This window comes from Harpia harpyja, chromosome 20 (genome assembly GCF_026419915.1).
Source record: "Harpia harpyja isolate bHarHar1 chromosome 20, bHarHar1 primary haplotype, whole genome shotgun sequence".
Lineage (NCBI taxonomy): Eukaryota > Metazoa > Chordata > Aves > Accipitriformes > Accipitridae > Harpia > Harpia harpyja.
This window is the reverse complement of record NC_068959.1, coordinates 2,525,248-2,552,642: the sequence shown is the minus strand read 5'-3', so window position 1 is coordinate 2,552,642 and position 27,395 is coordinate 2,525,248. Positions and strand designations below refer to the sequence as shown.

General features: G+C 48.3%; 1 protein-coding gene across 5 annotated transcripts in view; it reads right to left on the bottom strand.

The window, feature by feature from the left end:
* The window catches only part of ACSL6 (acyl-CoA synthetase long chain family member 6), a 58,163-nt gene extending 41,159 nt beyond the window's left edge, over positions 1 to 17,004 (bottom strand). For 3 of the 5 annotated variants that reach the window (XM_052816381.1, XM_052816382.1, XM_052816383.1), the window contains exon 1: positions 16,893 to 17,004. In XM_052816381.1, coding sequence (XP_052672341.1) covers positions 16,893 to 16,941 — 49 coding nt within the window. In that variant the 5' untranslated portion in view covers positions 16,942 to 17,004. Of the gene's footprint in view, positions 1 to 5,531; positions 5,653 to 7,994; positions 8,102 to 16,892 lie in introns of those variants that run through there. The other 2 variants (XM_052816385.1, XM_052816384.1) reach the window with 2 other exon arrangements.
* Between the last annotated feature and the right edge of the window lie 10,391 nt (positions 17,005 to 27,395).

Here is a 27,395-nt window from a genome sequence, read left to right as displayed (position 1 = left end):
ATCTGTCACTCGTCTGGATAACGAAGCATTAGGATGCCTGTGCAAGTACTTTAAGTTCCCTACCAGAAGGGAAAAACTCAACAGCTCAGAGCTCTGTTGCCTCTGAAGTCTATCAACTGCCTAAGGCACGGTGATGAAAAAGCTCCTCTAACTGCTGAAACGTCCTTAAAACGTTACCCAGCGCCAGCATGTGAGCCGGAGTCACAAGGTTTCATTGACCAGGCTAAAAACCTCAGCCTGTGGTTGCAGAGGATGAAGTTCAGATGGCAAAATCCATCTGGGATATTTTTGCACCCGCTGTCCTCCTCATCACATCCCTCTCATGCCAGCGTGGCTGCTGTGTGCTTGCCCAAAGCAGGCTCAGGCGATTCCTCCAAGCTAAGTCGTAACCCAGCCAGAAGAAAAAGCAAACCCCCAGAGCTGTGTGGTTTTCTGACTCTTTGGTCTTCTGCCTGCAGCTCTATGGGGACCGCTCACACAGCTGTGCCAAAACCAGCTCAGGGGCTGCAGAGTTTCATCTGGGGAAACCACAGCATACTTCCTTAGCTTGCAGGCAGCGTGGGCCATGGGAGCAACCCATGGAGGTGACTGAAGCAGGAGAAAAATTTGCCCCTCGGCCTTATGGCAAAGTTTACAGGTGCCAGTGAATCCTGTGCATGTTTGCTGGGGCTCATATTTAAGCGCCGTGCCCTGCAGGCATCGTTAAAGTGGGGCTGTTTTCTGTCTCCGCATTGCGCCGCGGTGCTGCTCTTGCCAGGGCTGGGGTTCAGTTCTGGAAGCTGCTTGCAGAGCGTCTGCAAAGCTCCCCACTTCCCAGACGTACCCACAATCATTTGTCTCAGTTCTTGTGAAGAAGGGGTTTTGTTGGGGTTTTCTTGGGGTTGAGTTTGGGGGGGGGGATGACACAATGACACATTGATGGTTGATTGTCCCATATACTATACAGTTCTTGAATGCCGTGTGACAGGCAGCAAACAAACAGCTTAAATAATTGCATAAAAATAGTTATCTGGGGCAGAGTTCAAAGAGAAGCGCTGAATGGAGAGGGAAAAAGGCAGCTGCACCCATGACAGCCAGTTTTGCAAAGCAGAAAGACGAAGGTGCTCTGCAAAGGGCTTGATGGCTTATTGCCAGGCAAAGCTTTGACATTTGCCTTCAAATATTGATTGAATTTAAACAAGACTTAGTACTGTCTGTAGAGGCCGTGGTCCTGCTAAGAACCTCACTAACCTGAAGTTTTTGCAGGAGGGTCGGTGCTGGTGAACGCAGAGGCGCAGGGACCACCAGCCGGCTGCGGTGGGGGAAGGAAGGGGTGTCCAACCACAGCACCCAACGGGCTGGGGAAGTTCAGCTACAGACCTTGCTAATTCCCATTTCATTGTTCCAGTTTCTTTTTTTCCTTCCTTTCTTCTATGAAAGGCACACCTTTCATTGCTCAGCAGAGGCTGAGATTTGCCATAGTGCCGCTTGCCTCAGCCTCGACTGCACCTGCACCCCCAGCCCCAACCCACAGGCTACCCAGAGCCCTTGGGGACCACTTTCCGTACCCCTGCTAACTACACACTGCCTTTCAACGCGCCCAGGAGGGATGTAACCCCCTCTGCAGCTCACTGCAGGGCTCATTTTCAGTCTCCCCACCTGAACACGCCAGAGCCAAGCCCTCTGTGGCCATCTCAGTCTGCAAAGCCCCTAGTAGCCCAGGGCTGGGTGGAGGAAAGGAGATTTTGGGTGAAATTTTCTACTCTTGCACGCCCAGGCAGGAAATAAGCAGGCACATGAGCATGCATTCCAGTTCCCAGCCCGGCTCGGCTGTCCGTGACCATTCACACCCTGCCCTTGGCCGCGTCCGCGTGGTCAGTATGTGCGAGACCGGTTGCAGTGACACGGGGGGGGTTGAAGGGACACCAGAAGGCAGGAGCTGGCCCTGGTTGCTCTCCCACTGCGTGCACATACTGCACCAGGTTTGATTTCTGCTTGCTGTTTGCACGGCGGCATGGGGTGACCCAAACCCACGCCACCGCTGGACGGGGCCGTGGGGGTCCCCCCCACCGGCCGCTGCCCCCTTCTGCCTTATGCCCACCCTGGGGTGCACGGCTGTTGGCCGGAGCAGGCAACTGAGCTGGCACTAAACTAATTGTCCTGCAAAAGTAACAGGAAAAAATGGATATCTTCCAACCAAATCCATGCCTGGGGGGATCATAGGGCATCATAAGCACTGGTGCCATGACGGAGCCAGAAGCGTGGATGCAGAGAGGGCAGCTGGAGACCTTGGCAGCAGCACGGCTCAGGGTGGCTTCGTTTAATGCTAAATTGCAGCGTGTGATCACAGGGGCCGGTCGCAGGGGCCACCCTGCAATTTACCTGGCCGCGGCCGGTGGGAGCAGGGCAGTTCCCCGACCCACCACAAACCCACCTCTTCCCCTGCCAGGAGCAGACCGCAGCCAAGCCCACGCAGGCTGTGATGCCCCACGACATCCCGGGATGTCGCGGCTGGACGGCATAACAAATCCTGCCAGTGCAAGGAGCCCTCCTGCCTGCTCCTGCCCCTGGTGTCGTTCCCACTCCCACCCTGCCTTTCCCAGGCGCCAGCACAAATATTTGTGCAGCGGCCCAGGGAATGGCGCAGGGGAACTGATCCAGCTGCAGACTTTTTTGGGTTTGTTGCTGCTGTTTCTTTTGGCGGCAGTACCAGAATAAAGTAGTTTCTAAATAACACTCCGAGCATCCTGCGCGGCCGTTGCTTTACATTCAGGCAGGCGTGGCAGCCCCGGGAAGGCATCATCCAAAGCGACATAGAAACCTAAACAAGCTTATAACAGAAGACCTTCCATAACGCTTAAGAGACGACGCAGTGGCATGCCCAGAGCTAGTCCTGCAGAGAACAGGAAAGAACAGGAATATTTTGTACACCACTTCCCAGCCATGTGTTAGCCTGTGTTGTTTTGCTGACAGCTCAGACCGGACTGAAACTCTTACTTGGTCAAATTTCAGTTTTGTGTTGCCATCTGTAATATCAATAGTTATGTAGAAAGTGTTTGCAGCAGGGCTAAGCAGGCTGAACCGCAGCTGGCATTGCCTCTGACCGTGAAGATCCTGGAAATCAGGCGCCTTGCTGTCTGCAGGAGGCTGCCCATGCAGTATCACACCGCAGATTTTCATCTGCTGCTGCAAAAGACATAGACTGAGGCCAAGACCTGCTAGCTTGTACCATATAATAGCTAAGCACTGTCTCTGTTATAAGGAACAATTCTCTTTAAGCCAATATTACAGCTTGAAGAGCTCCAAAACTTGCTGACCTGCCACCACGGTAAAATCAGAGCCACGTGAACAATGAGCAGACCAAAAGGCCCTCTGCCTGCTGTGTGTCAAACACGTGCCCATGAAGACGGCGTTGCGACTGTCATGCTGGAATCCAAAACTAGAAAATGACACCAAAAATGGGAGCTTAAAAAAAAACCTAACAGTCATGTCATGATCTAACTATAATAAATATAGTTGTATCCCTCACTTAGAGTAAGCTGTCTATAATTAGGCCAGTTTAATTACCAATCAAATGCCCTGCAAGCCGTAGCACTTTTCTGAAGGACCCTGTCGGCACAGATGGGACCGAGCGAGGGGACCCCAAAGGTATAAGTACACCTGGAGAGAGCAGGGTTTTATCCAGACCCTGTGCACATCCAACATGACTGCCTGAATCCAGCCCAGGCTTTATCCCAAAACAAACTAGCAGCCGAAGAAGGCTTTGAAAGTTGCTTGAGGCTTATTTGGCAACCTTGCAGTGCAATAAGGGGCAAGAAAATAAGGGTTAAGAACGAGGCAGGTTATGTGCCAAAAGACCCGAAGGAAAGCAACTCCCTCCTCCCGCTGCAGGTCGGAAGGCAGCGGGACAGGCAGCGGGACGGCCAGTTCAGCTTCACCGGCTGCACGGACCTGCTGGCTCCTGCCGTGCCCTCTGCCTGCCCGGGCTCCACGCCAGCGGCCTTTGGTCATCACCGACACACGGTGCCCGCAAACAGCCAGAGCTTCTCAAAATAATCGCCGCATATTTTCTGCGCGCGAGAATATCACCGTGCTTTTAAAGGAACATAACTTTGAGTTTGTCTCTCGCACGTGAAGCCAGTAGAAAGACTGATTACTGCAGAAACAGTGACCGCGTTAGGGACTGCTCTCGCGGTGCTGGAAAACAGCAAATAACCATGTTTGGTTTCTGCAGGTTTTCCGAGAAGGCCCCGCAGCTGCACACAGCCGCCTCGGCAGCTGTACCGGTGGCCATGCCTGACCTGCCACACTGTACACCTCCAGGAACAAGCAGGGACCCTCCACCCTCCAGGACCCTCTCTGAAACCCCTGAAAGCATCCTCTTCGCATCCCCAACCCAACCTGTCCCCTGCATGCCAAAGGATGGGGACGCACCGGGGACTGGCACGCGCTAATGTGACACAGCAAGCAAGAAACCACACTCGACGTCCCGAGCGGGTACTGCATGCCTACAGATAAGGTTTCCACGTTCTGTGCCTAACACCAGGGTACACCCCGTCAGCTTTTGCAGCCCACGCGCCAGCAGGCTCTTCCCACGTGGATGGAGCACGCACATGGTTACGTGCGTGAAGGAGGTGTGAATCCACAGCGTTGGATTAGAAACCGCGTCGTGCGGTACATTTAATGCTTGTAACCTACCACCGCCGCGTAGCTTTGGCAAAGGCGCATGGCAGCCACCGGCGTTTGGAGATCCCACGGGCAGCAACGTCCATCACAAAGAGCCTACCCTGAAGTCTGCGCGGTTGAAACTCAATATACAGAAAGCCTAGAAACTGGCAGGGCGTCAACCACAACGAAACGAGTTTGCCGGTCTCTGCAGAGCTCCCGCTATCGCAAACAAGCCCTGACGCGTGGGACCGGGAGTTTGGGGGAATAAAGCCCAAACTGGCAGAGCCCTCCCAGGGCAGCCCCTGAAACCACCCTCCATCTCTGCACCTAAGGGACCTTGTCCCCGCTGCGTGGCCGGGGTGCAGGCAGAGCTGCTGTCCCCGCTGAGCCCACGGGTACCTCGGGGGGGGCCCAGACCCCCGGAGCCCCCCAGCCCACGCGGGACCGGCCTCCTGCAGCGCTGTGAGCTCCAGCCAAAGCCGGGCTGGAGCCCCCCCCCCTCCAGTGCTGTTCGAAACATCTGAAACAACAGGAAACTACAAAAGCCACAAACCCTTTCTGGTTGTGCTGGTGTTTCGTCCCCATCCTGCCAGCCGGCTCTCCCCGCATTGCAACACCCAAAACCGCAGCCGAGACCACCTTTTCCCGCAGCAGCAGCACCCGTGGGGTCCCTCTCTGCACAGAGGGAGCTCCCACACCCCTTTTGGGGGTTTTTCTTTTTTTTGCTCAGCACCCCGGAGCCCAACACCCGCAGAGCCTCTGCGGTCACCCCGGGGCTGGGCGAAGCCCCCCCCGGGGTCCCGCCCGGAGCCACCCCGGCTCCTCACGCGGATTTCAAGAAGAATAGTAAAAAATAGGAAAAAAACCCCCAGCCGGGGACTCACCAGGTGGAGGGGAAGCCGGTCTCCCCCCTCCCGGCGCAGGCAGTCAGCTCATGGCCGGGGCTCCCGGCGGCGGAGCTGCCGTTCCTGGACTTGTTGGAGAACTGCTGACTCCGGGACGTCCCACCCCTTCCCATCTGCAAACTGCTGAAAGAAGTTAAGCTTGGCTAATATCAGCTTAAGCCGTATTAGCACAGCAGCAGCAGCGCTCCAGTGTAACCCTTGAGGCACTGGAGGCTCCAGTTGCCGGCGGTGGGAGCCTCATCCCGGTTTCTTGCAGATGGGCAAGGCTCACCCCTTCTGCTACTGAATATTGCATGGGTTTGACACGTCTCTTTGTCATACTGGAAGCTTTACGGCTCCTAACAGGCTCGAGGAAAGGTTTTGGGATGTGAAACTGCAAAGCCTTCCTGCAAATGCTCAGTTTAAAATGAAAGAGGGCGTAATTTTTTTTTTTTTCCCCCTTTGGGAAAAGCCAGCGTAAAATGAAGTTTCTGACGCTGAGAAAGCCTGCGTTGCCAGTCCTAGTCTGCTAAATGAGAAACTTCATAGCTTGAGTAGAATAAATGTAAATCATCTGAATCAACAAAATAGCAAGAGAATAACTATTGCCAACATCATCCTTACACTGTTACATATATTAAAAGCAAAGAAAAAAACCTGGCATTTGAGCCAAAACCAGGTTTTGCTAATTTACACTGATAATAACAAAACAAAAACTTTCCAATTCATTTGTGGTGGTAAAAATTATTAATATTTAAGGTTTGAGAGGTCTGGCTAAGACGTTTACCCTAACTAAAAGAACATGCCTTTCAACTGAAAGCTAACAGTCTCTGATTGCTTCCAACTCCCCACTTCTGAGCAAAGATAACCCTGGGTGGGCCACTCCTCTGGGCCCCACCAGGACCCTCTCTCCGTATCACCACCTTATTTACTATTCTACTCCTTCTTAGAATTGTGGCAGTCAAGCAAGTCACTTGAGGAGTCCATCCCTCCCAGGGATCGATACCTGGCTTTGTTAACATTGAAATTACTGTTTTCCTCACCTCTTTCTTTTTTCCCTGAAACTGTATATAGGCTAGATCTCCACATTCATTTGGCAGAGAAGAGCGGAGCAGAGGGGGAGATGCTGCCTGAACACTCTTTTACTATTATCATAGTTAAGAAAGTTTCTGTCTGACCCTTACTAAATTGTACTTGCGATACTGAGCACGTGGAGTGCGTAGTGGAGAATTCTCAAAGAACACTTAACACTCAGGAATGAAGAGAATCTTTAATGAGATTTCAGGCAAGCTTGTCAAACATCACTTGTTTGGCTCACATGTGGATATTCTGCAATCAGGCTTAATTCATAAAATTGCCAGGGTAGGGCAGGGAGTACTGGCCTAAATGGTCTGCAGGTGTAAATCAGCATCACAGTGCTGGCTTAATGGGACCCCAACAATATTCACCAGCTCAGATTCTTGCCCCTTTGTTCCTTATGAGCCACAGCTTCACAGAAACTCTGTAATCAGGAAAATACTTCAGGTGTGTGAGCAGCCCCGGGCTGGCTGGGCCCTTGGGTGCCTGTAGCCCATGGATGCAACACAGTTGTGTTCATGATGGAGTGCTCCAGAGGGGATGTGGGAATACTGACTTTAAATAAATATTGGATTAAAACCAAGTTACTGTGCTGCATTTATTTAGAAGAGGTCTTCTTTCAAGCACCTGTTGTTAAGGGGTGCTCTTGCCTAGCTCCGTGGAGCTCACAGTGGGCAATATACCCTCAGCAAAGGTGGAGGGCTTCAGTAAAGCAAGTGTTTCGGGACAAGCTTCGGACCCTTCTACCTCCCTGGTAAATTCCCTGAGCAGTTATTCCCATTATCTTGTCTTGCTTTTGTTGCACATACATAGAGCATAAGGACTCGCTTGCTGGAACAACCACAGGAGAAATACGAGAGAGAACAAAGGGAGGAAACTGGATTTAGGCTTCCTACCTTAAGGGAAGATAGATGTAAGCACACTCTAAGTAAGGCACAGAATAAAAGCTTCCCCAATGCCCCGGCATTTTCTGCCAGGTGCTTTGCTGAGCAGAGTAATGGGGAGAGCTTTTTACGGCAAGACAACCTCCTTTTTTGGACACGCAGCTGAGGAAAAGCAAGCAGTTCACCATAAACAGGGTTTTGCTCTAAGGGCCTTTGGCACTGGAACTCAGAGGACAGTTCAAGTATGTGTGAGAGCCTCCTGCAGATGTATTAGCTGTGCTCTGCAGAACATGAAGCTGAGGGCTGGCGGGGCTGAGCCCGGAGGTGCTGAGCACCCGGGACCCGGCCACGGCAAGAGGAGCTACAGAGCCCTTTGTGCTTCAAACCAGGACTCGGGTGACTTCGGTTTCTGTAGAAAGCTGTCCAAAACTGACCCTCACCTTAGAGTGCTAAGTAGCAGGGTTGTTCATACTCTACAAGTACAACGGAAAGAAGACTTCACCTTTTGTGCTGATTACTGCTCAGTCTAAAGCCCAGTGAGATCCAACTACCAGTAAAATCAATGGAAAGACTTCAAAGGACTTTTATGGGATTTGGCTGAGACCCCACCTGTCCAGGAAAAATAAAAAAAAATTGTATCAGTAAGTCACAGTGCTTTTAATGCTTACAGTTAGAATTCATGAGAAACACAGATTAAGGTTGAATTTTAAACAGAGTGATGCTTATAGCCAGGAGGAGGCAGAGCCATCAGAGCAGCTAACCAAAGCTGTACCACCAGGAAATCACACCAGGCTCAGAGCTGGCCTGTGAGGTCCTGGGCTTTCATCACTCCACAGCCCAGAGTCCCACACGGCGCTTCCAAATTCTGAGGATAACTCCATAAAAACTGCTGCTTCATCTTTCAGGATGGTCCCATAACCCAGGGCAATAGCTTCAGTTACTGAACAGAAATCTGCCAAGAGTAGCTCTACGTTCCTTAAGGCCCATCCATGGAAAATCCTGCCATGACTAGAAATAAAAAACAGCCACTAATTAAAATAATGAAAGTCATGTAAAAGATGGGGGAACTGTACTCCCTCATGTTTCTTTTTAGCAGTCTCTTTTTTCTTTCTATGTCTTCTGGTCAGATATTATGCTTGTATTGACTATACAGCATATATTTTTGACCACTTACGAAGCGCAGCAGGAAGAAAGCATACTGTATGAATAGAGGATTAATTCAATAATTAGGAACACTAATATGAGGCTACCAGGCAAGCGTTTCTGCCTGCTCTCCCTCTAGCCCTCAATTTCCTTACACCGCAGGGATGCCAATGGATGGCAGAGGAACAAAAATAAACCCATGATGATGATTTTATTGCTTATGCATCTCTTCCCAGCTGTCATCCTCAAAACAGTTTACAGGCACCCAGAAGCACAGTCTCCATTTTGCAGCTGAGCGCGGTGGGTGCAGCACGCAGTGAGGTGCAGGGGCCGAATCCTGCCCCGGTCCAAGGGGCTCCTTTCTGCCTCCTGGCACATCAACAGGGCTGGCACCCACCAGCCACAGACCCCAACCTCAGCCCGCACCCAGCTCCAGTACCGCCAGCAGCGAGGGCCTGGCACTGCACCAGAAAATGGGGGAAAATTGGGGATTGGCATCATCTCACAGAAGGTTTTTTGAGAAATCTGTGGTTGGGCTGTGATTTGAGATGTCCTTAAACATTCAGTTAAATACTTTGCTGAAACTTTCTTTCTTCTAACAGTAATAACAAGTGGTTACATTGTTTGAATGTTTTTAAACATTTGGGTTATGTTTCAGGATCTTTGCTGTTGCTTTAGGGTTTGGGGTTTGTTTGGGGTTTCGGGGTTTGGGGTTTTTTTTGTTAACTAAAGCAGCAATTAGGTTATTTGTATTTTTGTTTCTAGTCAGTTCCACTTTCTGATTTTCACACCCTGCAGCATGCAGTGTGTTTCTGGGCCTGGCACTGCTGTAACTTGCTTTTGCTCTCCCATTTTCACAGATATTTTCAGGTCCCCACGAAGACCTTTCTGCCCGTGCTAGATTTTGAAAACTGTCCCCAAGTCTGCGCCTGCACATAAGCGAATTTTCAGTTCAGAGGTACATGGCACCTTTCTGCTGCCTCCTTGCTGGCAGGCTTTTTCCCATCTCCAGCCCCCTTCCCCTTCCCTGCTGCAAAAGCAGCCTTTAAATCCCCCTTTCTGGGTATTTATTTTAAGACGTGTGTGTCTCAGACACTGGAGCAAGGTTTCAAAGAGTTAAGGTGGGGGGGAGGCCCTCAGACAGCTCATTCTTTAGTCTTAGTGACCCAGAGCTTTTGCCTTTTCAAATGTATTTAACCAAATAAAGTGAATAGAGGATATGCAAATGTCTTTTTCCGAAAGGAAACACAGCCCGGGATTGTTGTTGGCAGGTCAGAGCATCACACCACCCTCAGCAGCCTCTCAGCTGCGGGAATTTGCCTGGCCGGGCAAAGGCTGAGCTCGGCCGGCACAAAAAAACCCCAAATCACCACCAAAAAAACCCCTTTCCAGGCAGAATAAAACCAGGTGAGTCAGGAGGGGGACGGACCCGCAGAGACCGCGGCCCCGTGGGAATCAATCTCATCTCAAAGGTTCAGTGGTACCACTCAGGTATCCTTTCCCAAGTGGGCTGCTCGAAGGAGTTATTGGAACATTTTGTGGAAGAACAAAAAAAATCTGATTTAGGTCATCTGGACTTACGGAGAATGGGCCTACCTAAAACTGAACTGTGTTGGACATACAAAGTAAAGTACATTTAATATTTCAAGAGGGATTTAGTATATTTGTCTTTTTTCTCTGCCATTGGAAACAATCTTGAAACAAGCTCTAAATAATGTTCTTTCCGCTTTTTATACCTAAATACTATTCCCTGCAGAAATCACATTTAAATCTGCATCATTCACATCTTTCGCAATTTCAGTGCAAGTTTGGCTTAGATCACTTCCAATTCATTTAAATCAACAGCAGAATGATTTACTCTTTTTCTAGATACTTTTTCAAAGGAAAAAAAAAAAAAGTTAAATTAAATCAGCTTAGCAATTTCAGTTCTGGTTCCTGTGCCTACCAGCTCATACTTGCCCTTGGAGAGAAAAAAAAATTAATCCCAGTTTAGTGAACACCCCGGCTGCGGCTCTCAGCTGGTGCCATCTAGCAGTGGCTGGGACACCCCGGTGATCACCGCAACGTCTGTATTGCTCATTGACCTGATTTTAGGGATTTGGTAGCCCTGGGAAAGGAGTTGCTTGCTGCTCTGGAGGTGGAGGGGAGTGTGGCTGTGACCCTCGCCGTGCAGACACACTTGCATGTCTTTCCCCGATGAGGCTGTTCCTGAGCCTCCATCTCTCCATCACCAGCGCAGGCGGGGCAGCGCAGCCCGGGGGCTGCTCTAGCTTGTGCACGGGGGCAACGCAGCCTCAATTTCTCAATGGCTGGTGGGAGAAGGAAAGGTCATCTTAGACCCTTTTCTTCTCGGCTGTGACAAATGCAGCAGCTTGGCTTGCTTAGCCCAGGAAAGGAAGGCTGCGCAGCTTTCCGTCCGACGACAGATCAAGCGGCGGCCCAAAGGGAGCCGTGGTGCCCTCTGCACCCAGCCACGCACCGCCTGTGCTCTCCGCAGCAGGAGAAACCCATCCTTTCCAGAGGGAAAAGCTGCCAGGCTGGAGAGGGGCCCCGGCCCCGGGAGCAGGCAGGACGGAGGCAGAGAGCTGCCACGTGGGCAACGTTCTCAGAGAGGAGGCTGGGCTGTGGGTCGGGAAGGAAACATCACAAGAAAACAACTGGCTTGGCTGAGACATCACGCTGGCATCCAAACAAGCAGGACCTACGTTAGTCATAAGCAAATCTAAGCTGAAAGTTGGAAGAATTCAGAGCAAAAGTTTCTAGAACAACTTTCCAAACTGAAAGCGCGTTCACAAGCAGGGAGGGTCACATTTCTGTGGAAGGGCCAGCCGAGGTGGCACCCCACACCAGGTCCCTGCTACCCCAGCACTTGTGCTTCCAGACCCAAAGATGCATCTCAGAAACGAAGGCTTTGCGGTGACTGTGATCAGGCTGATAGCCTTGAAGTGGCCGTCCTTCATCTGTGGTTAAAGCACAGCCCCAGGCGTCCTGATGGAGCATCAGGGTGCCCGTTCCCAGGTTTGGGACTGGTGCTCCCCTCCTTCCTACCGTCACCAAAACCCTCAGGAGCGAGAGTGGTGAAGGCTGTCTTGGAGTTTGGCCACTACACAATGGGCTTACATAGGTAACCGCCTCAGCCACAGGCTATAGTGGAGAAAAGACCCTTCTCCGGGGTTGTTATTTTTCTGAATCACCCGGTATCTGACTGCTGGTGCAGCATTCCCATCGGACAGGAACCGCTGCTCCCGAGGCCAAGTGACATGGTTGACCTGCAAAGCCACGTAACAAACTCCAGGTATCTCTGGAGCCCCTTGGCCTCACCGAGGCCAACCCATCTGACACTGATTTTGCAGTAATGAAGTGGAAACTGTTCACTCTAGTTTACATGTGGTGTTTCTGAGATTGTATCTACACCACCACAGCAGCCACATGGTTGAGCAAATGGAAATGTGAGCTGCAGTCTTGCAACACCATAGCACACAGGTCTAAATATAAAGAGTTTTCCTCCCTTAATTGGGGGTTTCCTAATGAGATGGTGATTTCCACTGAATGATACTTTTTTTTTTTTTTTTTTGACAAGTGACAATTTCTTCCTGTGGCGCAAAAGAAGACGACATGGACAAGGCAGTTGGCTTTATCTTCTTTCCGCATTTTTGAGAGTGGTATACCACACAGCACGGAAGACAGAAAAGCGCCTTGTGTGGCTAACTGGGGAGCTTCTGGGACAGCAAGTGCAATATTTGGGTTTTGTGGGAGAATTACTGCAGGGTTTTGCCAAAGCCTGCCATGAACTCAGCCCACACTGAACAGGGGCTGCATTTTTAGCCATACTTTTCCAAACCATCTGCTACACGTTGTAGCTGCAGCACTGCTCGTAAAAGCCCAAGCAGTGAGTAAAGAGTGGGCGAAGCATGGCCACAGCAGGGAGTGTGGGGACAAGCTCTGGGTCCTGGGGATGGCCCGGGGGCTGAACTACCCCTGTGGCTTTGAAACCCTTTCCTGACTAAAAATCCCCACTCATCTCAGTGTCTTACCCTTTCTCACCACCAGCCACCAAGTTTTCCATAGCATAGTCTCCAGCAGAATGGTAAAATATTTATAATTTTGTCTATATACAGAGCATAAGGAAGATGCAAAATCAGGTAAAGCCTCCCCCTCGGCCTCGCCTGCTTCCCCACCAGCCACAGGTCACCTTGAAGGCTCCGTGACAATGTTTACGGTGAAAGGAGGATTTGACACAGTAAATGACTTGTCATCAATAAGCGCTGATAGCACACTATGGCAATCAATCCGAGCCCAGCAAAACATTTACTCATACCACGCTGTACGGTATCAATGCTAAGTTCCTCGGAGTCTCCGAAAAAGGATTTGCAAAGACTCTGAATCAGCATGTCTGGGAAGAGAAGCCCCAGGAGAGCCAGGCATGGCTCACAGCAAACTACAGGAAAGTGCAGAACGGAGCGCGAGGGCTCCCACTGGGGTTTCATGGATTTTACAGATATATTTCAAGCATATTTATCCATATTTTAAAGCCACGTGCTCCCTGGTATACCTTACTTCACTGCGTTTGACTGGTTTCCAGGGTAGGAGGGTATCTAGGTTCACTAGTGCTGTAAGCCCTCCTGTTCAGAGGGAGAGGAGGAGCGAGGCCAAAGCAGTTTGGACACTGGTATCTTGTCCGGAGGGGCCAAGGCCGGAGAGCTGCAGGAGGGGAGCACTGCGGGTGGCCCTCCTCAGAGCTGCCCGTGCTCCTGGCACCTGCAGCAGGGACAGAGGGACCCCGGTGCCAAGGACCTGCAGGGCTTTGGCTTCGCACCATAGCACAAGAGACATAAATAGCAGTGATGGAAGAAACTCATTACTTGTATTGATCCATCACCAAAGAACACATGCAGAGCACTTAAAAATAAAAAATTGTATTAATAGATGTTCCTCTTTCCTGTTTGTTTCTGATCAGAAAGAGGGTGATTAAGTCGATAATTTTGTTTGGGTCTGTATGAAGAAATAATCTAGCAAAGCCAAGAAAAAAGCCACGGGAAAAGAGCTGCCCTGGATGCCTGCACATCTATCGAGAGGTAAATGCCTCTGTAGTGTTACCTACCATTGCTTCTTCAGTCTCGCCCGGACTTGCCTTTAGTTAGCTACAAGTTATTCAGGTGCCGGTTGCAACCCTGCAGTGATGAAGAAGAAAGACGCTGGCATTTCTCTCCAAGAGCTCTCAGAAATGTAATAACAAGGAAAGGTTTAAACCCTGTGGTGCTCTGCAGTGTTTGGTGACGTCAAAACAACGGCAATTATATTCTTACTGATGTAATGTTGTATTTCTTTGTTCCTGGCTTTCCCCCAAGTCAGCTTTCCTATTTCTGTGGGTATTCAGTTAATTCAGTTTACCATCTGTCTTCAAAGATTTTCTCCTTTTTTTCATTACTTGAATATATTTGTAATATCCATAGTAGCGTGGAGACAAGAATCAAATAAATGTCTAGATTAGTCCAGAGCAGCAGAGAAAAATTGCTATGTGCTGTCTTTCCCTGCAAGCAAGCAGGGAAATCCAAACACATTTACTCTATCCTTTTGATGGTATCTAGCAACTGTTCAAATGGAGCAGTAATAGAGGGATGGAGAATAAAAGCAACTAAATATACCTCATCAAATAACGCAGGCTTTGCCTCTTGTGCAGCAGCCAGCACTCCACGGGCTGGTCTAAGCAGCCTTGGGCGTCTGCTCTGTTTCATACACAAAGCACAGCAGGAAATATTTCTTATCCAGAGACCTGAATTTCAGGGCATCATCAAGGACTCCTGTGTCACAGCGCGAGAGCCGGGTTCAGAAGAGGGACTGTAGAAGTCTCTTGCAACACCAGATGAACCTCCTGCTTCCTCTGCAAACATGCACTGAAATATTTGGAGATGTGCTGGTGCCAGGGAGGAGAAGGGACACCGTGACGGCAGAATTCCCTTCTTGTGCCTCCGCACACGGGTGCCTGCCGGGGCCTCCAGCAGCTGCCAGGAGTCAGGAGAGCAAACCCTCCTCTTCCTCGCTGTAAGACAGGACTCACGGGGCGGGTGAGCGGCTCAGGGCTGCAGTCACATGAAATGAGGGGGAAAGAGAAGAGCAGAGGGGTCTCTGGGACCTCCTACTTTTACTGAAGGGGAGAGGAGCAAGGGGTAAACTCTAACCTTGTACTGCTTCAACCAAATCAGCCCAATGTGCAAATCCCCAGGGGGATTTGTTGTTGGGCTTGTTTGTTTTATTTTACTAGATCACTCTGTGCATCCATCAGACCATCCCAGCCTGCACATTAGGAAATAAGTAGCTCTGTCTCTCTCTGACTTCTACCACTACTTCATTGAGGTGAACATTATAGACCTGTTCTCAACTAGTCAAAACCTTTGTAACGATGCCAGAAATTAATTCAAAACAAACAAGAGCACCGCGCTGGGCTGTGACAGCCGAGGAGCCCCTTGTTCAGTAAAGCAGCACAGCCGCTGTGACTCCTTTGCAGCACGGAGCGGTGTCTGAGGGGATGGGGCCACCAGAAAACCGAGACCGTGCGTGACAGCAGCAACCACGGGCACACGGCTGAGCAAGTGCCACGCTGCCGGGTCAGGCAGGGCCCTCGCCTCTCCAGTGGGATCCATCTCCCACAGGTGACCTGTGTTGATATCCACCTCGGCTGCTCCCCAGAGTGCCGCTGCAAATGGCAATAACAATACATCTGTCTTCCCAGGGCACCTATTCTGTAGATCAAAACGTTGGGCTAAAGTCACGGTCCACACTAAAATAAGATGAGCATGGCGTTAAGGGAAGCCATGAGTCAGAGCCGCACCTGAACGGACACACACTTCGGGATAGCTGGATGCACAAGGGAGATGTGTTTGGACGCAGCAGAGTAAACACCGAGGTGGGAGGCACAGGGATCAATACCGCAGGGTGGACGTGGAGGCCTCAGAGCAGGCGCTCGCACAGGAGACCCGTTCCCAGCAGGCCCAGTTCTCCTCCCGTTGTCATAAACAAGCTTGGTACATCCAGTAACAGAGCCGAGAGCAGTCCCTGAGGCCTTGGGGCCCAAAATACTGTAACAAACACTTGCCTGCAGCCTCCGAGCCAAGTCCTGCTTTCTGATTCACCCACGTAATTCCCTTCGGGCCATATTTGCGCTACATGAGTTTTGCTACAGTTCAAAAGCAGCTGATTCAAGCTGCTGATATAAGCAGCTGTAAGCCCACTGACTTTAACGGAAGCCACCAGGATATTTTCAGAGACAAAATTCAGGCCAGTGATACTAGGTTCCCATTTTTTTCAGTGTGAAACATCCCTTTTCATAATCAAAAATAGCGAGTAGATACGAACATAAATAATTACAATGTTTTCCATTCTTGGCAACCCTCCCCCCCCCCGAGAATATTTACCTAATGATGCAAAGATGCTGTCTTCTAAAATCATTTGCCCTTTGTACTTCTTCCCCTTGCAAGTCTGCCTGTCTAGAGGAAAGCTGTTTGACAGATAAAGGGGGAAACAGCACAGACATTGAACGTTACCTTTCCTTAGGAAAGACACTTCACACCGGTTCAAAGGACTTGATTTTGAATCAGTGCAGCAGATCAAGATCAAGCTGAGCCTTTAAACACCTTACAGAGAACCTCCTGTTTCAGACTTGCAATAATTTTCTAATCCGGACACACTTTGGATCGTTACCTCCTGCCCACGGAACAATGGGATTCACCATCACCCCCTGCCCAACAGCTGTAACGCACAAGCGCGCGCACACACACGCGCGTCCAAGCGCGCTGCCCTATTTCACATACCCCCTACAAACAAAGCTCCCTCACGAATTTGCCGAAGATGGCCCGACCGAATCAACCGGCAGGATGATTTGAGAGGAATTATGTAATGCATTTTCAGCTGAGCTGGCTGTACCGCCGTGCAACACCATCTCATTGTGCCGGCGGCCGACTCGCACGCATGCAGCACCGTATCCCCTTGCCATCTTTGCTATCCAGTGCGCGCTCCCGCCTGCCTTCTCCCTTCCAAACCTTTGAAAATACCCTTGACTCCGGCGCAGGGGAGAGGGTCGAGGAGCTAGGGGGGGGGGGGGGGGGGAGCCTGGAAAGCAGAGCTGGTGTCAGAGGGCTCCGGGCCGGTATTTCCCCGCACGCTGCGGGGAAGGGAACTGGGAAGCAGCGAGAGGAGCCGGAGGGGGTGGGGGGGGACGGTTTTTTTTTTGGGGGGGGGGTGGTGAGGGGGAAGCACTCACCCAGCAGCAGCCAGCCGGAGCCCGCGGAGCCCAGGAGCGGGGCGAGCATCCCTGCGGCGCGGCCCGCTCGGTGCAGCCGCGCACTGCGGCGCGCTCACTGCGCGCTCACTGCGCACCCGGGCGCGCTCACTGCGCGCTCACTGCGCACCCGGGCGGCCCGGCCCGCCGGGTCCCGCACGCTCCCGCAGCATAGGGCGGTATTTTTAGCAAGCCTCCTCCTCTCGCCATCCTTCTTAAAAGGGGCGGTGGATGCTGGCCGGGGTGCGGGAGCATCCCTCCCTCGGGAGGGTGAGGAGCATCAGCGGCTGGGGAGAGCAGGGGGAGGAGGGAGGGGAAGGGGAGAAACTTTACTCCGCGGTGGTTGTTATTTTCGCCTTTGGCCGATGAAATTGCCGCTGGACCTTGACCTGCACGGGAGCGGTCCTAAAAACCCCGAGCAGCAGATGCTGAAACACCTACGGCTTCATCAGCAGATCGGCATTGCTTCTAGGTATTTTAACATCTTAAAATACAGTTAATGGCTACTAAAAACCAAAAAGACAAACTGCGTGTGTGATACTAACTACATGGAGGGGGAATAGCAGATTTGCATTCTTAGCAATTCCATCTTCCCCTGGAGAAGCCGGCTGTAGAAAAATTAATCTCCAAGCTCCACGGTACAAGAAGGGCTTTGCAGAAAAAGGCTTTAAAAGGGCTGCACCAGTGGCGAGACCACATCTTGCATCCCTCTGGCAATCACAGTGCCAGTGGGGTAAACAGGACTGGAGTGGCAAGAGGCAGAAAATAGCATCTTTTTTTCCAGCCTTTTGAGTGACTGACATGGCAGATCCGCAAAGCAGGCAGAACCTCTTGCTCAAAGCTGTGATATGCAGCTGATTAACTCTTCATGAGCATGGACCAAGATACACCAAAAATTTCCCTGCCTGTACCAAGAATTAGCACTAGTTCAGGTACAGTTACAGCTGTCCAGGGCACACTCTTCCTTTGAAGATAAAGGCTTTTGGTTTTTTTAAAGGTGAGAATGAAGTTGATGTAAATAAAGAATTTCCACTTCATGGCAATCAATTTTTCCCAATGTGGTTTCCTCTCTGATTCACTATGAAAAGGACTTCAAAAAATTTCCTGTGTACAGAGGACCAGCAGCTGACTAAAACTGATGTCACTTGTGTTAGTGTCACCACTGCCCACTTCTGAAAGCTGTTAGAAAATTGCCACATCCGTTTTACTCAAGGGCTATTGGGCTTCCAAGATCCATGGTCTCAAGGCAGAAAAACATCATCAAGCATGCTAACAAGTGAGCTGGGAACCAAAGGCAACTGGATCTCATTCTTCAGACTACAGTTCCCTTGGTAAATGCCTCTACAACAATTGTGACTTCAGCTACACCTGCTGTCATAAAATCAAATCAAACAAATTACTTGAGTAAAACAGATTATAGATTAAATACTGCACAATCTATTTTACTTAAGAACTTTTGTCTAGCCTATTCCTACGCCCTTCTCTTTCTTGATAAGGAAGAACAGTTTCTTTGCCACTATTTACCTTCATCCCTGCAGCAAATTGTGTTGGAAGGCTCTTAGTGTGTCTCATCTGCAGGCTACCCAGATCCTAGAGTCCCTGTGTCTAAGCAAGCCCAGACTCCTCCCTGAACCACCAGTGTCATTTGCTGAGCCCTGCTTCTGGGATCCTGAAAACCTCTGTTAGCTAGAAGTGACAATACTGAAGTTCACTGATAGGACAAATTAAGTTGTCCTAGTGATATGGGATGTCTTGGTCTTTCAGGAGATGGATCTTTTTAAACAATACTTCCTTAGGGAAGCTGAGGGACCAGTAGAAACTGGTTGAAGTGCACCAGCACCCAAAACTCCACTAAATAGGTTTAAAGCAAACAGATTTGCACATACAGTTTCACAATGAGTCCTGAAAACACTTTTCCTCCATCTGACATAGGAGGAATGAAGATCACTGACACAAAACACCACCTGGACCTCCATGCCCTTGCCTTGGGGAGCTGCAAGGTGTCTGCCTATGATCTGCAAAGAAGAGCTTTCCTGACCTCATCTCCGGCAGCAGCTCCTCCAAACTCTATGCAGATTAAAAAAAGACAAGTGACTTCCTGTGTTTTACCACAGATTTCCTGCCTCTCTGAGAAGTTCTCATGAACCTTTTTCTAAGTCTTGACTTTAAAACCTTTGATAGCTTTCTGCTTCTCCGTACGCTAGAGCCCAAGGCAAACGCAGCCCAATTGGTCATCAAAAGGTCCAGCTGCTCCGTCTTCTGAAGTTGTTCACACCTCAACAGCAGCCAGTTTAAGTGCTCTCGCTTAGTGTCCCTCATCTGGGATGACAGTAATGGAGATTCTGTCTTCAGAGGTGTCACGGTGACAGACACCTGTCATGATGCTGCTGAAACTTTCCACAGTAAGAAACCACCCAGAATGTTATGAGTCACAGAAGTGCCCCGAATTGCTACTATGCCACAGAGCCGTCTCTCCTGCAGAGGGCACACCTCCAGCCAGCAAGAAATTTAAGCCACAGGCCAACAGCTTCTTCCTAATAGCCAGAGCAGAGGACATCAGAAAGGACTGGCCAAGGAATCTGAGCTTACACCCCTCTCTAAACTAGGCTAAGTTTTCCAATTCACCCCAAAACCTCTTACTGCCACAAGAACCCTCTGCTTTGTGTTCCCTCACAGCCAGGGCTGGGTTATAGTGAATCTGCACTATAGCACCTCACTGTGAATAAACAAATCCACAGTGGCTCCTACTTGCTCTCACAATTAGGTGCAATAACATTAGTCTATCAGAGAAGAAATACCAGTTTCTTATTTCTTGCTTGAATACTTTTATGTGTCTATTCAATAGTCTAATGTAATCTGATTGCCCCAAGTAACACTAACATAAAAAAAAAACCCCAAACTTAGAAAGTGTTCCATTCTGTTAAATCTTTTTAAAAGATATGTAATACATTTCAAGCTGCAACTTGTCAGATTTTTATTTCAGGTTTTTCAGTCTCTCCTCATTCCCAACCAGCTGGTAAATAGTTACTATGGCAGCACTTTATGCAGAGTGACTCAGCACTCCCCCATATTTCAGTAGCAGCTCTGTCTGCCCTTCTGGTTTCTTATGAATATAACCTTGCCCCCTCTTTATCATTTCATTGCAGAACTCTGATTTTAAGATCATTCTTTCTTCGTGTAATTCAGCATTTATTGAGGGAGTCAATGCAAGAATCTGCTAAGTAAAGATCATACCTATTCAGGATGCTATTTCAGCTTTCCTTTTGTGTTGATCACAAAGGTATTTGAACAGTTTCCATCATCTCTCAGTGTCTTTTTGGAGCTTTATATTAGCTATTGCCAAGTGAGCTAGTCTAACATCAAACCTTAACACGCCCAGCTGCAAAATGTCCCAGTCCAGTTGACTGTGAGCAGAAACCCCCCTTCCCTTTGTTATTGTTCAAAGCTCCTTGATTTCTGTTCCTGGGCAGGAACTTTTTTTTAATTTACATTGCTTTGAAGGTTATATTTACTCCTTGAGTTTTCTTCTTGATCCTTTCTTTGGTCATTAGAGGTGAACTGGTCAACCAGTTCTCATTATTACTAGCAGCACTGCTGTTTGGGCGCAAAGAGAAGCCACATACCTTTTTATCTGTACCTTAAGGTGAATTGTGGAGAACAGGAATCCACCACAGTCATCCAATCTGCCATGTCTAAAAGCATGAGAAGGTTTTGGTGAGTCATCAGTTTAGAAATAATTGATTTTGATAACAGTGAAACCTGGAAAGCCTGTGGCTTTCCATCTCATGGTTGGATTGCCCCAGGGCTAGAAGGGTGTGAACTTTCTCATCATGGCTTTTCCTGCAGTTGAGGTATTTGTTTTGCCTACTTCCGGCATGTCATAATACAGGTGAGTCTAAATCGGCTGCCTGGGCTTCTCATCCAAGTTCACTTCTCAACTTCCACTTTCTAAAATTGTAGCTGACAGGCTTACAAGAACCCATATGTCAAATATCTGCGGAAAGGGTTAAGGTACTTTTCCAGTACACGCGATGAAAGTTAAGATAGGGTTTTTTTTAGACCCGCAATGCAAAAACGCGCCTGAGGAAGAATCTTTTTTTTTTCCCGTAAAGCTCCTCAGGTGCCTTCCACCTTTCTCTCGACTACTCCTGACCACTCACAGTCCTGATGTCCCACACGAAGCCCTTTCCTCTGTGTTAGCCCCTTGTCTCGGCCGGTTTCCCAGATGGAAGGACGAGGCCGGTGGCGGCCGGGGCCGGGACCCCAGCGATCGCCCAGGGGGCGGCGGCGCCTCCAGCACCACGGACAGCGGCGGCCCCGGCCGGCTGCCGCCCGCGCCTTCCCTCATCACTCTCACAGTAATTAATTACTGAACCCACCCTTTGGCCCGTTAAATCCCTGGCATTTGCGATGGGCTCCCTCCCGTGTGCCGTATTACTTGTCGATATTAGAGACGGCAACATTGATGAAGATATTACCCTAGAAGTCGCGCTTGTTCCTTCCCCGTCTTCCACTTCTGCGCCAGCCTCTTCAGCCTTTTTCTTTTTCTCCTACCTATGGAAGAGAAGATAACGAGGTCCAGATAATTAGGTCCATGCTGTATTTCCCAATGGTCATCTCGCACAGATGAATGTGGGCTTCTGACTGGGGGCTGGAGGGCAGCATGTGTGTTCAGGATGAGCAGAGGACGTACTTACCAGAGGGACAGCACACAGACCGGTGCCATTTGGCAGCCCAAATCAGGATGAAGTGACAGGACTGACATTACAATAAGTATATTTTTCATCTCATAGCCAGGAGAACAGTACAAATTGCTGCTGAAAGCTATACAAACATGCTGTATGGCACCAACTCTCCCTGCCTGCCTGACCTTGAAGATTTAGAGAAAGGTATTTCGGCTAAATGGACAAGGTCAATCCTTTGAAGTCAAAGGTAAATCTTGCCTCGAGTCAATAGAAACAGTTCCTTCCTCTGACCACTACACAGGTGCCTAAAGCATTCTCAGCTTTTGTATTACTCATATTAGCTTGCAGAGCATTTTGATTTGCTAGCAGCTCTCATCTAAACTACATTTCTGTCAGTGTGTACCTTACCTTACTGGCAAGCGTAGAGTTGCAGTCAGGGCACAGAGAGGGCTGTCTGCTCCCTAAGATATGGGGAGCTCAGAGCACAATAACACATCCAACCTCACCAGCCAGGGTGCAGTCCTGTGGTATCAAGTACAGCAAGCAGGACAGGCCTCAGGGTGGCAACTGGGGGTCAGCCAAGACCCCAGCCCATCAGGTAACCGTGTGGTGATGAGGTAGGTCCAAGGTCAGGAAGTCAATCCACAGGTTGGGGTCCAAATCAGCAGGGCCCATGACCAAACACAGGCATGGCTATGACTGTCTGGAGACCAGCATTCCTGCAATACAAGGGAGGAGTAAAGGTCCCTGGGACTGAGCTTAAATGGGCTCCTGGGCCCATGGGAGGGGTGTGGGCAGGAGCCCAGCTGAGTCTCGTCAGGACCATCAAAGCTTGTTAGTGCCCTCAGGACTCTGACAGTTAAAAACTTTCTGCAGCAAGAGCTGTCTCTTAACGTTTGACTTCAGCTACTTGGCATAACGAAGGCCCCACATGATACTGTAACAGCACTGATTAACTGTCTTTTATCTGTTAAACTCTCACAGTAAAGACATTTCATTCTATAAATGCATATATATACACACAAATTATAATTCTTGGACTCTGAAGCAATTTACCAAGTGCAAATTTTTAATACATCTCATTAATTTCATTAGATTTAACCTATGCATGACTGTTAGTTGAGATGAATGACCTTAGGGCCAAAAATGTTCCTGGCTATAAGGACAAGGTTGGGGACAAAACCTCTACTTAACTAATCGCAGGAAAAATCAATTGATTGCCTATGCAAACTAGGAAAAATAGAATATTTCATTTTTGAGGATAAAAAATACCAGCAGGCATTAGATTAGAAATGGTATGATGACCTAGTTTATTAATTTGGTTTCTGTTAACATCCATTCATCATCATGAACTCTCTGAGCTACTTCTGGCCGGGTTATGCAAGGAGAGCATGGGTGCCACTGCTGCTCTGCTGCTGCCCCAGTCAGAGGCTCCAGCTGCAAAAACAAAGCAAAAACTTACAAGAGCTTTTTGAGAAAAACCAAATCCCAGTCCTGCTCTTCCTACATTACAGTAAGAAACGAGAAAACAAGTAGTTCTTTTATAGTTGTTATGCAACAAATTAAGATATTGGAATTGGACAGAACTCATTTAATCTTGTAACCCTTCATGCCAGCTATGCTGAAATCACATAAGGCAAACAAGAGATATTCAGCTTAACCTCTTCTGGCTTAGAGGACATACTTACAGCTTGAATCCAAAAGGATCCTGTCAACAAACAGGAGCAAGCTCTGGTCACACTTCTGCTGTGGTCAGTAAGGATTCATTTTATTGAAGGAAATTATGTTACACCTCCATCAGACTGGGAGTAAAGCATCAATCCCTTTATATAAATACAAATATACATTGTAATGACCTTTGCACTTTCATTAGAAAAAAGCTCTTCTCTTTGGATTTGGATAATGGAGAAATACAGATATTGTGATTCGGCTTGTGGCTACTGAGCCACACCTCTAAAGTAAGTAAATGACAAAGCCAATACCTGAGCACATATGAAAGTGCCATCTTTTCACGGTATTTTGATGGGAATTCCTCAACTTTAAGTGGAGTTTTAAAGGATAACTTATATATATTAAATAATTTTGACACAGATATTGGATGGAGAATTCACCAGAGTATAATGATTTTATACTAACTGTAAAACTACCTGTGCTTCACTTTCCCTTCTTCCCCAGCCCATGGATGGACATCAGGAGGCAGGGGAAGGGGAAGCGGATGCAGACCTGTTAACGGCAGTATTGCGGCATTGTGTGGGCAGCGAGGTTGTACGGTGGCTCTGAAGTGACAGACTGTTCACACCAGTAATTCAGTGAGGTGTCGATCCTATCATTCAAAAAGCCACCAGGCTCCTTTCGAGCTGTAAATGCTGCACAGAGAAACAAAGCCCTCTGCTTCCCCAACCTAGGCGAGGAGAGAGATGCCCTCATGGCCGAATTTTGCCATTGATCAACGATGCGACCTTGCCAACAGCAGCAGACTGCCAGAGCAGGGCAATGAGCTTTCTGCTTTGTTTTCTCCTGTAGCAATCCCTTTTGCCCCTCTGGTTTTGAGGAAGCTGCCATCTGCTGTCGGTAGCTCATGCAGACAGACACACGGTGCCGGGGACAGGGCCAACGCCAGTAAAAGCAACCGAAGTCAAAGAGCTGCAGAAATCGCCCATGGAGAGCAGAGGGTGAAATGCCTTTTACATAACTTGTTATTACTCTCTCTCTCACACACATTAATTCACGATTTTATATACTTAGCTTGTACTGAAATGGAGCGTCTTTTAAACAAGTGTTTGTGTTGCAGACAACGAGCTATTTAAGCCGGTCTATCAGGGCTTTTGGTGTCATTTGCCTTCCTGCCATGATCAATAGCCAGATGCCTATTTGTGTTGGTTTAATTAAAAGATAGAATGGATAGGTCATGTAATTTTTATAATAGCAAGGCTAAGAATTTAGAAAACTGTTCAAAATGAAAGAGAAAAGAGGTATGAATATCAGAGCTGACCCTGACAGTGGCAGGCACTTTAGAAGTATTGTAAGGAGCATCAGCGTGGAGCCCGTTTGTGCCACACAGAAAGAACAAATCACTGTTTACCCAGGTAACAGCAAAAGTGGCTGTGAAATAGTAAATCTTCAATTAATATTTTGAATCAAAAATTATATCTCGCAAGGGAGTAAAATATACTGTATGGTCTAATAAAATGGATGTAATAGAAAAGAATCTTAGTCTGAATGCATGGATGCAGAACTGAATGCACAAAAAGGGGACATAAATAAAATCAAAGTGCTAAGGGGTTTGGATCACTTCAGTCAAAGGGAAAATGCCATTGCATGAGACAATTAATTTAGAGGAATTACTCTCAAGAGCATGTGACATCAGCAGGGTTTAAAGCCAGAATTAACAGTATAAAAGACCTGCATTGCTTAATGTCCTCTGGAAAAGGAGGCGGATGTAATGTGAGAAAGCATGGAGTGCCAAGTACTCTCTGAAGCTGAGTATGAGGCATCCTGGTAGGGTCTCACAACGATGAGTGACTGGGCAAGAAAACAGCACAGAAATTTCAGTGTTGGTAAGCACAGACATGCACATGGGAAACATAACATTACTAAAAATAGCAAAGGGCTCTACATGAGTCTTACTCAGCCGAGGATCACTGTGGACCGTCCCCAACAGCGTCAGCTCAGTTGTGGGAAAGGCTGTGGGAAAGGCTAATAAAATATTCTAAATTGTTTGGAAGTGATTGGAGTATAAAAAAGAAAAAAGGCATTGTGTGTGGTGGCTGTATCCTTAATACTGTTTCTGGGTCTGCTCGCTCCATCTGTGACAGGGCACCACAGAGTACAAGGGGGTGCAGGGGTGACTGGGGGCACAGAGGAGCTTTCTGAGCAGGAGACACTGGGAAGAGGAGTGGCAGAAAAGGACACCCTGGGCTTTGCAACCAGGAGAGGCAAGAAGAAGGTGAATTGCAAGTGGTAACTCATTACTTCTCAAAATATGAAAACCAGAAAAGCATTCAATGAAATTGGCAGACAGCAGCTTGGAAAAAAAAAAGAAAAAGGAAAAAAAGAAGTACATTCTTACTTAAAACTTAGCTAAACCACAAGGTTAATTGCTGTGGAGTATAATGGAAAGAAAATCTTTATGCAAGTTCAAAGAAAGGTTACACAAATTCACAGATCATAACACTTTTTGTAGCATTACATTCAACAACGGGGATATAACACTTGTCTCAGAGATTTCCTATGCTGCCAAGGGCCAGGTGTCAGGAAGACACGGTAGGGAAGGACCTTTCTATACAGTCTGTGTCTCAAACCATTTCCTGAAATATCCACTTGCTGCTCATAGGACACTGGGCAATGACAGACTAGCACATCGAGTCTTACGTTCTTTGGTAACGTTAGTATGTTCTAATGCAAAAGCTCAAAAAGCTGAAAGCCAGCACATACTCATTAATTACATGTAGACATTTACATTGAAGTATATGCAAGAAGCTAATACATTCACTATATACAACAGAAAATGAATTGACTTTGTTAATGACATTAGGAATATAGCTGTTGAGCTAAACCAGCAGAAGAGATGGTAACTCAGCTCAGGTCACTGCTGTGATGGCAACAGAAACAAGGGATGGTGCTGCCAAACAGCGAGGTTACAACCAGCCAGAAAATCACACCAGACTGGAAGCCAGTAAGATGTGAGCCACTAGCCACCATTAAATAATTTAGAAATGAAGCAGCTCTTCTGTGGAGGGCTCCAAAATCCATGCTCATATTTTCAAAACCTGTCTTTCCACCTGCAAATCCGTAGTCACAAACACAGTGATGTTCTCGGTGAAAGTGAAGTTGGAGGCACTCGGGCATTGTTTGTGTCAATTTTAGTACAAAGGGTGATGTTTCAGAAACTGTCTCAGGTTATACAGCCCAAACTGGAGACTCTACAGAAGCGGGGGTAACCGTTTCTGCAAACACTGGGCTCAGAGAGCTGAAACATCAGCAGACTTTGACATCTAAGGAGACACTGGAAATGACTGTGGAGTTGTGAGAAACCTCAAAATTATGCTCATATACCCTCCTATTTCTTGGTCTTCAGCAGTTACCTAAATTATTCCATGGGACGGTGCTTATTCACACATGTTTTGGTGACAATTTTCTTAAAGGAGCAATTAGCAATACAGCTTCAGGCTGACTTGAGCGGAGTTTGAAATAATGGCTGTGAGACCAAAAGGAGGAAGTTAGCGAAATGAAAAATGGATAAAATTAGCAGGAAAAAGTGTGAATTATTTTGGTATACTTTCTATGAGAGAAAAGCAGAAACGCAAACAGGTAAATTCTGGTTTTAGGTCTTTCCCCCCTGTGGTACTGAGAGTTTCAGGCAGTATTTCTGTTTTCATGTGCCTATACGAATTCACGTCAAAATTGTGATGTAGCTATTGACACAGATTTTTCAGACTTTCCTAGTCAAGAAGCAGAAACATGCCCCAGCTGAGCAGCTGCTTTGGTGGCTGAACACAAGGGAAGTGTTGCAGTGCTGGGGACCGATGATACAGATGTGAAAATCAGAAGGTCTAAGAAATCCATAGAAGGCTTTAACTTTCCATTTACATCAGTATTTTGAAAACACCTCTTGAAGGTTAAAGCAGCTGCCTTTAAGCACACAAGAGAGCTCAAGATCTTCTCCTAAGCCAGGTCAAGCCATTCCCTGGAGAGCAATGTTTCCCTCTCCCTTACAGAGGAGGAGAGCGGGAGCAGCTGGAGCTGCCAGCCAGCAGCACTGGAGCAAAAAGGATGTTGTGCTGCCTGTGACACTTCTGGC